Source organism: Carettochelys insculpta, chromosome 3 (genome assembly GCF_033958435.1).
Source record: "Carettochelys insculpta isolate YL-2023 chromosome 3, ASM3395843v1, whole genome shotgun sequence".
Taxonomy (NCBI): domain Eukaryota; kingdom Metazoa; phylum Chordata; order Testudines; family Carettochelyidae; genus Carettochelys; species Carettochelys insculpta.
The window spans coordinates 194,170,143-194,183,966 of record NC_134139.1 but is presented as its reverse complement, the minus strand read 5'-3'; the positions used below and the strand labels follow the sequence as shown (position 1 = coordinate 194,183,966).

The following is a 13,824-nucleotide window of genomic DNA, read 5'->3' as shown; positions in this document are numbered from 1 at the left end:
ACTTCCTTCTTCTGACCTTCAGACGCCTGACCCTGCCAGGACAATAGATGAAAAACCTGCAGACATATCTCCTCTGTTACACTGATCAACATCTCCCACAACTGACCTTTCAAGATCACTGGATCCTACACATGCTTACCACAACCGGTCTATCACATCCAGCGCCTTAAATGCCCCAATAACAACTATGTGGGCGAAACGAGACAATCGCTACGCTCTCGACTGAATTCACACAGGAAATTATAAGAAACAAAAACGTTTCCTGTGTGTCAACACTTTTCATAATGCAGTCACTGACTTATCAATAGCTGTCTTTGACGAAAAACTGCACAATAGTTTCAAAAGACAAGCCTGGGAGCATCAATTCATAACTTTGCTAGATATTAAAAATCACAGACTGAACAAAGGCACTGGATGTATGATTTATCACAGTCTGTAACTAACTGAACCATTCTTTTTGTCCTTTAACTTCAGGTTGTGAATAGCCACTCTAATTTGAATAGCCCCTTAGAATATGTAGTAACTACTTATGCTAAATAATCTGTTCCACCTTGAATTTGGCTGTGAAGTAAGTACCCTTCACAAACCAGAATTGATCTCTGGCACTGCAAAGCTTCTGTCTCTCACAAATAAAGGATATTACTTCCTCCGTATTGTCTCCAAAATATTCTGGGACTGAGACAGCTACAACTGCTCTGCATTTCTCATCCAAACTATTTCCTAAACATCCCAGACATGAAGCTCCTTCCCTCCCTCGGCCACAAACATCAAAACTCATTTATCTCAATAGCAGGCAACCAAATTTAGTTGGAAGTGGTGATGTATTGTTTAGGGTTATTTGGTTTTGTTTGGTTGTTTTAAAGAATTCAGCTTTCAGTGAAACATAAGTCAAACTTGGCTCAGAGGGAGGTCTCACAACACCCTGTTGCTGGCAGTGATGTTGATGTGGTTGGGCATGGGACAGAGCTCTCCAGTTAAGAAACAGAAAGCACCATTTTCATCTTCCAGCCACAGTATGTTTTCTGCTCCATTTAGGACATGACTAGCAACTGGGAATTCAGCATCTGACCCAAAGTTCGTTAAAAAGAAAGTCTCCCTTTGGCACTAGAGTGCTTTGGATCAGGTTCATAATTCAGCGGCCTGACAACGTGGCACAAACATTAGGAAGAGATTTCCAGGTGGGAGCGCATCTGCTGAGTATTTTGAGTTTTATTTGGACTCCAGGCTTCTGTTTGTTGCATCATGTCAAACTCTACTCCATCACCACAACAAGCCTATCCCCAGCAGATACAGTCACAGAGCACACCCCAATTAAAAAAATCCCAGAGCAGTGTCACAATCAACTCTGACTCTGCCGACTTGCTCAAAAAAAAAAAAACCTTCCTATCTATTAGTGCCAAAAGAAAAACAACAGATTTACAAACCCTCTTCTTTACCAAACTGCCCCCTGCCTCCCCACACACACAGATACAAATCATTCCCAAATGTTATGAATCAGTGAAATTCTATCACTGAACAAAGATGGATTTGATATTGTTTTGAGACCACAGAAAGATGGGAAGGAACAGTTGTTGCACAACCCTGATGCTTGGTTAACTAGAAACCCAATACAGGCCTAACGTTATGACACACGAAACCATATTCAGTGTATGTAATAGTTACAGCTGATGACATTACTCTGGATAGCAAATACCCTAAGGTTTGCTTAATGTTTGGCTGCTTTTTCCATCAATCCTGTGGGTGTTAGCGAGTGATATTTTTTGTTGCTGTTCAAAATTATATAAACAGAGAACCACCCTACAGACTCCATACTTGAGACCAAAATCTTGTTGCAAGCAAATACAATGTGCCAGTGTCCACTCAGAATGGGAACATCAGAAGATCTATTTCTTTACCAAAGTGTCAGTGGTGAGCAGTTAGTGGATCTTTCCATAAATTTTACTTTTCATATCAATCTGCTCACAGAAAGACTCAGCATTACACCATCCACGGAGGCTGCCGTGCCCCTAGTTAGTCTACATTCCCAATCAGAGTTGCCATCCAGTGCCTAATCAGCTTGTTGAACTTCAAACTAAGAACATGAGAACAGCCACAAAGGGGTCAGGCCAAAGGTCCATCTAAACCAGTATCCTGTCTTCCAACAGGGGCCAATGCCAGATGCCCCACAGGGAGTAAACAGAACAGGCAATCATTGAGTGAACCCTCTCCTGTCACCCATTTCCAGCCTCTGACAGAGGCTAGGGACACCTTTCCTACCTTCCTGGCCCATAGCCAATGATGGACCTAACCTCCATGAATTTATCTGGTTCTTTTTTAAATCCCATTAAAGTCCTGGTCTTCGCAACATCAATTCTTTGTCTTCACAACAAACTTCCATGCGTTGCCACAATAGGCTGACATCTTAGTTCATGAACCAGCACAAAAGCAATGAGCAGAGAGGGCCCATGGGGGGGGTCATGTGCCCCTGTCTCTCAAGATAAAACTGCTTGGCTTCTACTAAGCATCTACATATGGGCTGAACATGCTGACGTGCTTGCCCTCCTGCCGTCCTTACTCGTGCCCCTCCCGCTTCTATGAACGCTGAACCAGCACATTCCCAAAATAAACGTTAAAGAAGCTTACCACAGGTGTAGATCACATTAAGGTGCTTGTGGACGCCTGGGTAACAAGGATCACCGAATTCATAGGTGCTGGCATACACACTGCACCTTCTTTTTCCATGGCAGCGTCTGGTCATGATCTGGAGAGCTGTGGTTGACTGACACTCTGAAAGGGAAAAAGGATAGGTTAACAGTTCTGAAGGCACAACATCCTTGGCAGCACCTCTGGGAAAAAAACTATCAAATGTACTCTGGGCACAAGAGATCAGCATTCCAATGTTCCTGTGAAATATTTCAAGGCCTCCAGACCTGCCACATGAAGAGGATACAACTCCAAATTCGTCAGTTCAGCATGCTGGGCTAGATAAGAGGTAACTGAACTACTGCAGTGGGGAAGTAGAAAAAAGATCAAGAAGAACGTCCTTCCTCATGAATATAAACAAGGATACAAAAGAAGAAGGTGTGTTCTCAGAGGGGGAGTATGAAGGTGTGGGGCCCAAGGCAATCTCCTTGCTTGCCTTGCCCTAAGACCAGGCCTGAGTTGATGGCTTTTGTTTTGGAGGGGGCAGGTAGACTTCCAGACATTTAAAGCCTTTGTTACATACCAAATGGAATCTCCAACCCTTCAGGTTGAGAAGACAGCACAGACTATCAGTCAGAATCCTGTTGTCACAAGTCTACAACCTTCCAGGCTGGAACATTAGCACCAAAAGAGCTGAATGGTCAGACTTTTACACTGACTATGGTCTGATGTATACTAAAAAATTAGATCCACATAGCTACATCCCTCAGGGATGTGACAGGGCTTTGTTTACACTACAAAGGGCTGCCGAGGCTGTCAGAGCCATTTTTGAGTTCTACACAACATTATGTCAATCATAAACCAGGAGGCACAAAATGAACCAAAAAGAAACTGAATGTAAGAGCTGCAGCTGTAAGAGCCATGGCTGACGGGGTGAATTCAGAATACGAAACCCAGCAGAGGGCGTCAGGTGTTTATTCAGAAATCAAAAAGTGACATTCTATTTTGCATGATGTGTATGACAAAAGAACAGGTTAGCACTTTCATATTGAAACCCCGAGCTTCGGTAGGCAATTTTTCCTCTGAGCGCCAGTGATCCCCACTGAAACACCTGGAAGGCAGAAATCCTGCTTTCATCCTTCTTTGCTAAATGCCCAATAAAATGATCTAAACCCTGTGCAGCTTACTTGGGTAGTGTCTATTCCTTGTATTTGTTATTGCTCTCAGGCAGGAAAGACAATATTCCAATGCTCCCTGTGTAGGAGAAAGGCCACCTCGGTGTGTAGAATTAGACATGCAGCTCTCATTAATGTTACCGCAAAATGCGTGACAATTTTTTGCATGAACTACTGAAGACATTCTTCCTTGGGAATACATGTAGAGGTGAAAGTAAGTGTTCCCTCGTGCACAGCTCTGGTAAGAGCTGGTTGAGCTGCAGCAAAAGCCAGCAGGGAGCTATTGAAAGAGTTGGCAGGGACCCAGGTTGTAATAGGATAGTACCTGTAAGAAATTTCAAGATACTTTCACCCCAAATACATGCTGGTAAGACTAAACTGTAACAAGCTACAGCCTCTTCCCTACCCTACATTCTGTGCTGCTTCCTTGGGTCCCAGCTTTTCAGATGCCAGGACAAGGAGGACACTGATGCCCATCTTCTCACCTGCATTTCCAGGCAGCACCACAATCTTCCCTGCTGTTCAGGGCCTACAAAACAGATCCATGCAGACCAACACTTGTACTCACACGATTGACCGCAGTGAGACTCTGGGCAACTCTGAAGATCTGCCTGCAGATCATGTTTGCAAGATCAAGTCTTTACACAGATCTCTGTATTCTACCACTACATGGAGCCAGCACACCCTTTTGATTGTAGACTCCTTAGGGCAGAGATCTTGTCTCCTTATTTCTTTATTAAACACGCAAGTTGAAGTCCATACCCCTTCTCCAGGCAATGTACATTGGTTAAAAGGGCCAGAGCAGCATTAAAGGGCTCTAAAAAGCCTAAGTCCAACCAGGGAAGGACTCACCCAATGCAGAAACTGAGGACTACAGCTGTAAGGTTGTCCTTTTAAGATCCACTTGGAAGCCAACACACATACGGAGCTTGCCAGGGGCATGGCTAAGAAGCAGGGTGGGTGCGTTGGAACTGCAACACCAACAATATGAAGAATCCGTAGAGTACTGCAGCACAGAGGGTGGTCCTGGGAGGCTGCCTTCATCCCGGAGCTGCTTTAGTTATACTGGTACCTTTTCCAACACTCAAAGCAAGACAGGATTGCAACATCTGGAAAACCTCCCATTGACCTTAGTAGGGTCAATATCACACACAGAATACCTCATATTCTGTTCCCATTTACATGACTGTGGGATTAATGGGATTAGTTCAGGTTTACTCCAGTATCAATGAGAATAAAATTTGGCTCAATGACTCCCATCCAAATTTGGCAAAATGGTTACCTAAAACATTGGTTCCTATGGTTACAAAGTAGAATTATCATAAATTTGTTATGCCGTTCAAACGGGACTGGTTCAGGAGCTCACAGAAGTGACAAGAAGAGAAATCACCCCGGTGCCAGTCCCCGGTACTAGACATTGAAAAAAAGTCTGAGAGCCATCAGACTTCCAAACAGGGCAACTCCCTCAAACACTTTAAAGGGCTGGCAGATAAGGAGGCCTTTCAGTTGAATGTTACTATGTCATAATCTAGAGTCGTTAGTCCCCTGTCAATGGCCAGTGAATAAGTCAATAATGTGTCAAAGAGACAGCTGGGTGATAGATGGAATTACAGCATGCTCATAAGCCACAGTCTCCTTCATGATGGTCAGAGTGTTAGAAATGAAAGCTAGATCTTTACTTTTACACTTGGTCCCAGTTTAAAAATGTCCAAAAGTTTCAAGATAATTTCTACAATGTGGTGCATGCAGAGACTAACGCACAGGTCCCAGAACACTTTGAGCTCGTTTCCCAAATGCCACAAATTTGATAGTGTAAATATTAAGAAAGTTATTTCTGGCATCGACTCAGTGAAACCTGCAGTGGAGATTGGCTTCATTAAGTGCATTATCAACGAGAGAGGTAGCCATGTTAGCCTGTATCTTCAAAAATAGCAAGAAGTCCTGTGGCACCTTCTAGACTAACAGATATTTTGGAGCATAAGCTTTCTGATGAAGTGGGCCTTTACCCGCAAAAGCTTAGGCTCTAAAATACCTGTCAGTCTAGAAAGTGCCACAGGACTTCTTGCTGTTTTTGAAGATACAGGCTAACATGGCTACCTCTCTGATATATGTGTGTTATGGCACTGTGAGCCCCATATTTAACATAACTCCCCTATTTATTTACCATGAGCTCATTTGGGATTTATCTGGAGATCTCCACATGGTGAGAAGTAAATGCATGGCCATTTTCACCAATGCAATGGCATTTGTGCACTTTCAGCATTACCAACTTGTCTTTTCAAAAAGGTACATAGGCTGCGCTACACAAGGAGAAGCAGAGCTGATGAAGCTACTACCCCTCAGCACAATTTTAAATCAGTACAAGCCAGGCATGTGGATATTGAGGAGATCTTGTTCGGCAAAGGGATAAAAAGTGTTTGAGGGTCAAACCAGCCAAACTGATCATTAGTTCTGAGATTTGCCATTTACTCCAAGTGTGACAAACACACCAGCGATTGAACAAGGAACCCACGGAGCTAAAAATCACAAGATGCTACAAATTGAGCAAATGAGCCAAGGGAGTTTAATTAGGGCTGTAACAGATGCAGACCGGAAACTGGCAGAGAGAGAACCTGTAATATACACACTCTCGTTATAGGACTGTATCAGTTCAGAACACTTCACAGTCGCATCCACATCAGAAAACTGGTAAGTTGCCTCCCTGGAGTGTGGGCTCTGTAGAATTAGCTTTGTGGCATGATGACAACTATCGTACAGTGCTGTGCTCTTTTACAACACGGTGGCATAAAATCATCCAGATTACTGAATTTGGCATGTAGGATTCACTCCCAAATTTCCTCCTGGATCCCAGACTCCGGCTGTGTCTATACTACAAAAATAACTACGAAGCTGCTTTCTTCGAAGTACAACTTTGAAGTAAGCAACTTCAAAGGTGAGCATCTACATACACCCTACTTTGAAGTTAAACTTCGAAGTAGGGCACTGCTCCATTCCCAGGAATGGAGTAAGGACTTCAAAGTTGGGCTCCCTACTACGAAGTTAACTTGAAAGCAAGGGAAAATGTGTGTAGACTCTCCGCTGGCTACTTCAAAGTAGTGCTGAACTTCGAAGTTAGTTAGTTAACTTCGAAGTTAGTTCCTAGCGTAAACGCACCCTCTGATCCTGCAGTGTTACTAGGACACTAAATAGAAAATCCATTTTCTTCTATTCTGAAGTAGGAGATGAAAGGTTGGTGGCTTTTCACAGCCCCTCTTGCCTATTTGGGTGGGAGAGACCAGTGTGGTCACTTGGATGCAGGAAGGCAGGGTGTTCATTTGGGGAGATGTCTATTTTTTCTCTTGTCCTGTCTTAGTATCTGCTTTGTTAAATCACATACCTGTGTCTGTAGATGTACAACTGGGCACACTGAAAAATCTAAAAATACAACACAGGATTTTCAAAGCATTAGACTTGGACATAACTCGGCTCACATTGCGTTCATGTACTAAGGAACTGAGTTTTGGCAATGCAGTAAACTTTTTAAATCCCACCCATGAACAGCACAGATTGCATATTACACCCAAGTATAAAAGCACGTTAGGGGACTACATTGACTAGTAACTCAAAGAGACTTACTTACACAGGACAAACCAAGAAAGGCTCTGTTCTCAGACCAGTCCTGAATTGTTTCTGTGCGCTGCAGATATGCAGCTTGCTATTTCTGTTCCTGTGAAACTGCTAAACATGAAATTGCTCTGCATATAACATATGTTTGTTATCCATTCCTTTGTGCTCTGGACTCAATCATTTAACTCAGCAAGTGCTTTGGATTGGTTTGGTTTTTTGCCTGCTTCTGTCACCATTTTACGGCTAAAGACTTGGAGGTCTGCTGATGTTGAATTACTTTTTGCCTTAGTGACTGTCATATGATCCCCTCAAACTCCTCCCGCTGCAGCATTTCATTTCACTGTTCTTAATCTGAGCTCTCACCAGATAATTCATCCTACAAATTGAATGTGGTGTTAAACGATTGTGAGGCCAATATACCCCTCAGAATCATCTCTCTCTTTATCAGCCTAACCTCTGACCTGGAAAAACCCAAATCAGATGTCAGTTTTGACTAGTGAGGCCACAAAGAGAAGGGGAGGTATCTTATCCTATGCAAATATCTCACAACTAGCACTGAAGTGGTCTTAAAACTGTAAAGACTGAAATCGGCCTCAATAACGCAGAGGATTTATCTTCAGATTCATTGCAACTAAGTTTAAAGAGCCTTGCTATTATGATTATCTCTTTGCTGTCTACATTGGCAAAAAATCCACCTGTAAGCCAGTCTCTGTTAGTCACATCCTCATTTACTTAAAGCAGGTGCTTTGGTTATTCATTGCTACACATTTTCATTTTCCCTTAGTACAACAGCTAACAACATCATCACGCTGGGAGGGGATGACCTGGAAGATGTGGGGCAGTTCACCTACTTGGGGAGTATTATGGGCTGAGACAGAGGAACAGACAAGGATATCAATGCCAGGATAGGGGAAGCAACAGCTGCATTCAAGACTCTCTGTCTCATATGGAGTTCACAAACAATATCTGTGAAGATGAAACGGTGGCTCTTCAACACAAATGTGAAGAGTGTGCTCTTGTATGGATGTGAAACCTGTCATACTAAAAAGTCTTCAAATCACAAGCTACAGACATTCATAAACAGATGACTGAGGTACATCCTTCACATCAAATGGCCCAACTTTGTCACAAATGAGGAGCTTTGGAAGAGAGCAGGACAAGAACCACTTGATGTTCAAACAAAGAGAAGAAAGTGGGGGCGGCTGGGCCACACTTTCAGAAAACCATCATTCAGCATAGTCCATTAAGTTCCCACAGGGAACCCGCAAAGAAAATGCAAAAGAGGAAGACCTCAGACAGTGTGGACAAGGTGTACTGAGATTGAACGACAACAACTGGAGTACTCCTAGGCACAGCTAGAAATTTTGCCTCAAGACAGAATGAAGTGGAGGATACTTGTAGATGGCCTATGCACCACTCAGAGTACAAAGGTTTAAGTCAAAGTAAGTCACAACAGCTAACCAGCATCCAGTTCTGAAAGTGTAACCAGACTACTGCAGACCCAGCAAGACAGTCAGGATCTCAACAAGAGATACTGTCATGTACATAAGTACATAAGATTGGCAGTACTGGGCCAAACCAATGGTCTATCTTCTTCAGTATCCTCTCCTCTCACAGTAGTAGGTGGCAGATACTTCAGAGGGAATGAACAGAACAGGGCAATTATCAAGTGATTATCTATTGTCCTGTCTCAGCCTATGGCAATTCAAGGTTTAGAAATACCTGGAGGATGGGATCAGCTCCTTAACCACCTTTACTAACACCCATTTGTGGACACAGCCTCCACTATCTCATCTATGGGCTTGTCTGCACTGCCGCTTTTCTGCCCTGTAACTTTCTCCCTCGGGGTGTGAAAAAACACCACCTTCTCTCTCTCTCTCTCACACACACACACATGCATCAAGCACAGCAAGTCACAGTGCTGCAAAGTGCCAGTATAAACAGTTTGTTAGCACCATTAGCTCATTCCCTCATGGAGGTGCCATGACCACTCTGCCGCAGCTGTGCTTTGAACTTACAAATGTAGACAAATCTATTTTTTTAACTGATTTGTATTTTGGGGCTTAACAACAACCCATGGCACTGAATTCCACAGGTTGGCTGTGTGCTGAGTGAAGATATGGTTTCTTTTGCTTGTTTTAACTGCTGCCCGTTAATTTAACCAGATCACCATCCCCGCCACCACCTGCTTTCTTGTGCTATGTGACAAATAGTTCTTTCTCCTTATCATTCAGGATTGTATAGATTGTCTATATATATATATAGACCCCCTCCTTCTTTTCCATCTCTTTTCTAACCAGAACAATCTCTTCTCAGACGGAGGCGGCTCCATATCTCTAGTCATTGTTTTCCAATATTAATATTTTTGTAAGATGCAGCAAAAGAAAGTGGGGATGGCTAGGCCACACTCTCAGAAAATCATCATCCAGCATAGTCCCTCAAGCTCTCAAATGGAACCCACAAGCAAAATGCAAAAGGGGAAGACCTCAGACAGTGTGGAGAAGATCAAATGAGACTGAAGAACAACAACTGGGGTACTCCTGGAGTCAGCTAGAAGTTTTGTCCCAAGACCAAATGAAGTGAAAGAGATTTGTAGATGACCTATGCTCCACCCTGAGTACCACAGTTTAAGTAAGTCAACCAGAACTGCATGCAGTATTCTAAGTATTGATGTAGTGTAGATTTACATAGTGTCATGATATTGTCTATCTTGTTATCTGTCCCTGTCTTACTGATCCATAAAATCTGTTAGCTTTTTTGACTGCTGCTGTATATTGAGCAGATGTTTCTGGAAAAATATCTGTGAAGACTCCACAATTCCCTCTCACGAATAGTAACAGCTTTGTTAGACTCCTTCACTGTATGTGTCTAGGTGGCTTTATTGTTTCTAATATGCCCTATCTTCCACTTAACATTTTCATTTGCCATTTTGTTGGCCACTGACACCCCTCCCCCCAACTTTGTAACTCTTTGCTGTAAGCTTTGGACAGCTATAAGTAAATAAATTTACATCATCTCACTATCTGTCCTCTTTTCACAGAGCATTTGTGACTAGCTTGTGTGCACAGAAAATGCTTTGCTCCTCATGATTAGGCCCTGTCAAATTCACATTCATGACAAACATGTCACAGACCCTGAAATCTGATCTCCCCCCATGGTTTTTTGTGTGCTTTTGCCAAATTTGAGTCAATGAAATAATTGTTCTTTCATGTGTGCATCACAAATCTTCATAGGCCCTGCCGCAAAGGGGTCCAACATGTCTTTGACATATGAATCATACAAAATCCCTGAGTTAATAAATAAAGAAACCTGTGTGTTTGGTACAGCAAGGAAAGTGCTTGTTTCAATTTTCTTTTAAAAGAACATAGATTTATTGTTCTTTTCCAAGCTTCACTGCAGATTGCGGTTATCTTGCAAACCCCAGGGTAACCCCAGAGTTTAACTTGCCAGGAAGATCCACTGATTAACTATAACTAAAGGCCTCAGAAAGATGCAACAGTGATTAAGTCCCTCTCTTCCAAAGGCATATGTTAGCATGAGGAACTGGGAACTGGAAGCTGAATGGCAATATCTAATAAATCATGTGACTGTATGAAGAATTTTGACTTATTGATATATACAAATCAAGAATGTGTCTCTATCCAGAATCATATCTACAGTAAATTCTTTGTTCTGGTTGCTATCTCTAAAAGAATGTGGAAGGAAATATGTGAGAGGCATATACCCTTCAGAGACATCCAATTTACAAGTGACACATCTCTAGTGGAAAGCATCCTAGAGGACTGAGAATGGATTTGTCTGCAGCACAGAAAATTCACCAAGACTGAGATTTTGCTGGTGTCTTGGGTATTTTTAATTATATGTGTTTTGGCTCCTAAAGGGGAGACAAGAACGTAAGGTAAGTGCAGTGAGGGGCCAGCTGGAAACAAGGAAAGAAATCTGGCTTCTACAAAGCAGGTCATGAGAGATATCGTTATCTGCTTTGAAGTCTGCCAAAATGAGAAAACCGAGATTCAGTGAGAGACAGAGAAAGAAATATTTGAATGGGAAAAGTGATTTAAACCTTCACACTGGGGTGCACATCTCACTGCCTTCACGTTACCCATGACTTGAAACTGCCTCTCTCTGTGAAAAGATGTTATGAAAGGGAAGGAAGTCTGTCTCTCATAGGCTTTCAAGTTGCTGCTAGTGAGTGACAAAGTGTCCCTGACACAGTGTTCAACTCCTGCATAAAACTTCTTAAACTTTAACCTGATCCTGAATAAGTAATGTTCAATGTTGTCTGGTAACATTTAACTGAAACCCTGCTTTCATAAAAGCTTAAAATAAACCAAGAAAACTTAGTATTAGTTATGGTCCCAGCTGCAGACTTAGCTGGCATGATTGTTTGTAAAATATGACTTCTCAGGGCACTGGATACCTGTCTTCCAGTAAACACACCAAATCTCTGATAAGTATCAGAGAGGTAGCCGTGTTAGTCTGTATCTTCGAGAACAAGAAGTCCTGTGGTACCTTTTAGACTAACAGATATTTTGGAGCATAAGATTTTGTGGGAAAAGACCCACTTCATCAGATGCATGAGTGGCGGGGTGGTTTCAGAGGGGTATTTAAAGAATGGGGTCCCAGTAAAAGGGAGGGCCAGAGCTGACAAGGTAGACTGAATAGACCTTGCCAGCTCTGGCCCTCCCTTTTGCTGGGACCCCACTCTTTAAATAACCCTCTGAAACCACCACCCCTCCACTCATGCATCTGGTGAAGTAGGTCTTTGCCCACGAAAGCTTATGCTCCAAAATATCTTTTAGTCTATAAGGTGCCACAGGACTTCTTGTTCTCAAATCTCTGATGTTTTCTACTTCCCACTATGTAAAGACACAGCTAAAGTGTGAAGGTCATTCATTAAAAGTCAATGTAAGGGCATATCTACATTGTACACTTCTTTCAGCAGCATATAGAGTACATAAACTTTATGCACCACAGCAAGGGTAATAATAGCTGTGGAGATCAGGCATGTCAAACTCAAAGCCTACTGAGGGCCACACAAACAAACACTGATAGTTTCAGGGCCACCAAAGAAAATATACCTCTATTGGAAAGTCATGATTATTTATTATTATAGATTATGTTTAAGGTATATTTTATAATTTTTTCAGGTCTTTCAATATAAAGCAATAATTTTAATTGAGAATTTAATACTTAACATGAATTTTATTGTTTTATAATTTTATTAATAACTCATAAATAAGATTATTTGCTCATATATAATAATTTTAATTTAAATATAAGTTGAAGCTACTCTGCGCTCTGGCCAGCTCCCAGCCCCGGGGCTGCTGGGGTTCCTCCAGCCCCAGCTGGGTCCCCAGGGCTGGAGCTGCTGGTAGGGCACTCAGCTCTGGAGCTGCCAGGGTTCCTCCAGCTGGGTCCTCAGGGCTAGAGCAGTCAGTGGGGCTCCATGCCACATCCTGCTCCCAACCACAGGGCTGCAGGGTCCCCCCAGCCCAGTCTGAGTCCCCGGGACTGGAGCTGCCAGCGGGCCTCTGAGCCCTGGCCAGATCCCAGCCCTGGAACCACAAGAAAAATTCGATAGGGTGGTCTCTTTGACACAATTGGTATGGATGGTAAAGCCCTGCCATTCCTAAATTCTGTGAGTACGGACCCAATAGAGCTGTCTTCTTCCCCAGCCCACGCCTCACTGCGTAAACTGCTGTTTCTAGCAGTGCAGTATCCTGCCACGTTCCTGCTGCAGGAGTTCGGAAGCTGGCCAGCAGCTCCCACCTGAAAGAGTCTTTCTGCACATCAGTGAAACACTCTGGCAGCAGGAAAATGTTCTGGCCCAGGAGAGTCAGCAGGAAAAGGCTCAGAATGCACCAGAGATACACGTGTAGAACACGCTATAGTGTGGGCACAGCCTGATTTGCATATGCCCTTCTGCAAGAGATGTATAAGTTTGGTGTAGCCTAAAGACAAACAATACAGGGATTTAACTTCTATCACTTTTAAGTTTTCTGCTAGAAGACTGGAGCCTACTACAGCCTATCATAGTGGCCAGTATTGTTGCCTTGTATTCCCCCATCTGTCTTTCTCTATCCATCTGCTGTTTCTTGTTTTACATTTAATTTGTAAACTCCTTGGGGCAGGGAATGTCTTTTTTGTTCCAGTACTTGGCACACTGAAGCCCTTGTCCTGAGCAGGGATCTTAGGTGCTACAGTAATGCAAATAATAACAACAGGGACGTAATTTGTAAATAGCCTTAGCGCTACAAATATGGTGGTGTCATAAAAATGAGTGCAACAGAAAAGATATCTCTTCCTTGCAGCAGTTTATAAAGCCTTCCAGAAATTGAAAACACCAAGTAAGAATGAAAAAGCCAAACCACGAATAATCAGGCGTTGCTCAGATTCCTGAAGAACAACAGTGAAAAAA

The 13,824-nt window shown here is 42.8% G+C and overlaps 1 protein-coding gene across 4 annotated transcripts in view; it reads right to left on the bottom strand.

The window, feature by feature from the left end:
• EVA1A (eva-1 homolog A, regulator of programmed cell death) overlaps window positions 1-13,824 on the bottom strand; it is a 307,385-nt gene that overhangs the window by 137,044 nt on the left and 156,517 nt on the right. For all 4 annotated transcript variants that reach the window (XM_074991351.1, XM_074991353.1, XM_074991352.1 and 1 more), the window contains one exon: window positions 2,623-2,766. In XM_074991351.1, coding sequence (XP_074847452.1) covers window positions 2,623-2,766 — 144 coding nt within the window. The remainder of the gene's footprint in view (window positions 1-2,622; window positions 2,767-13,824) is intronic.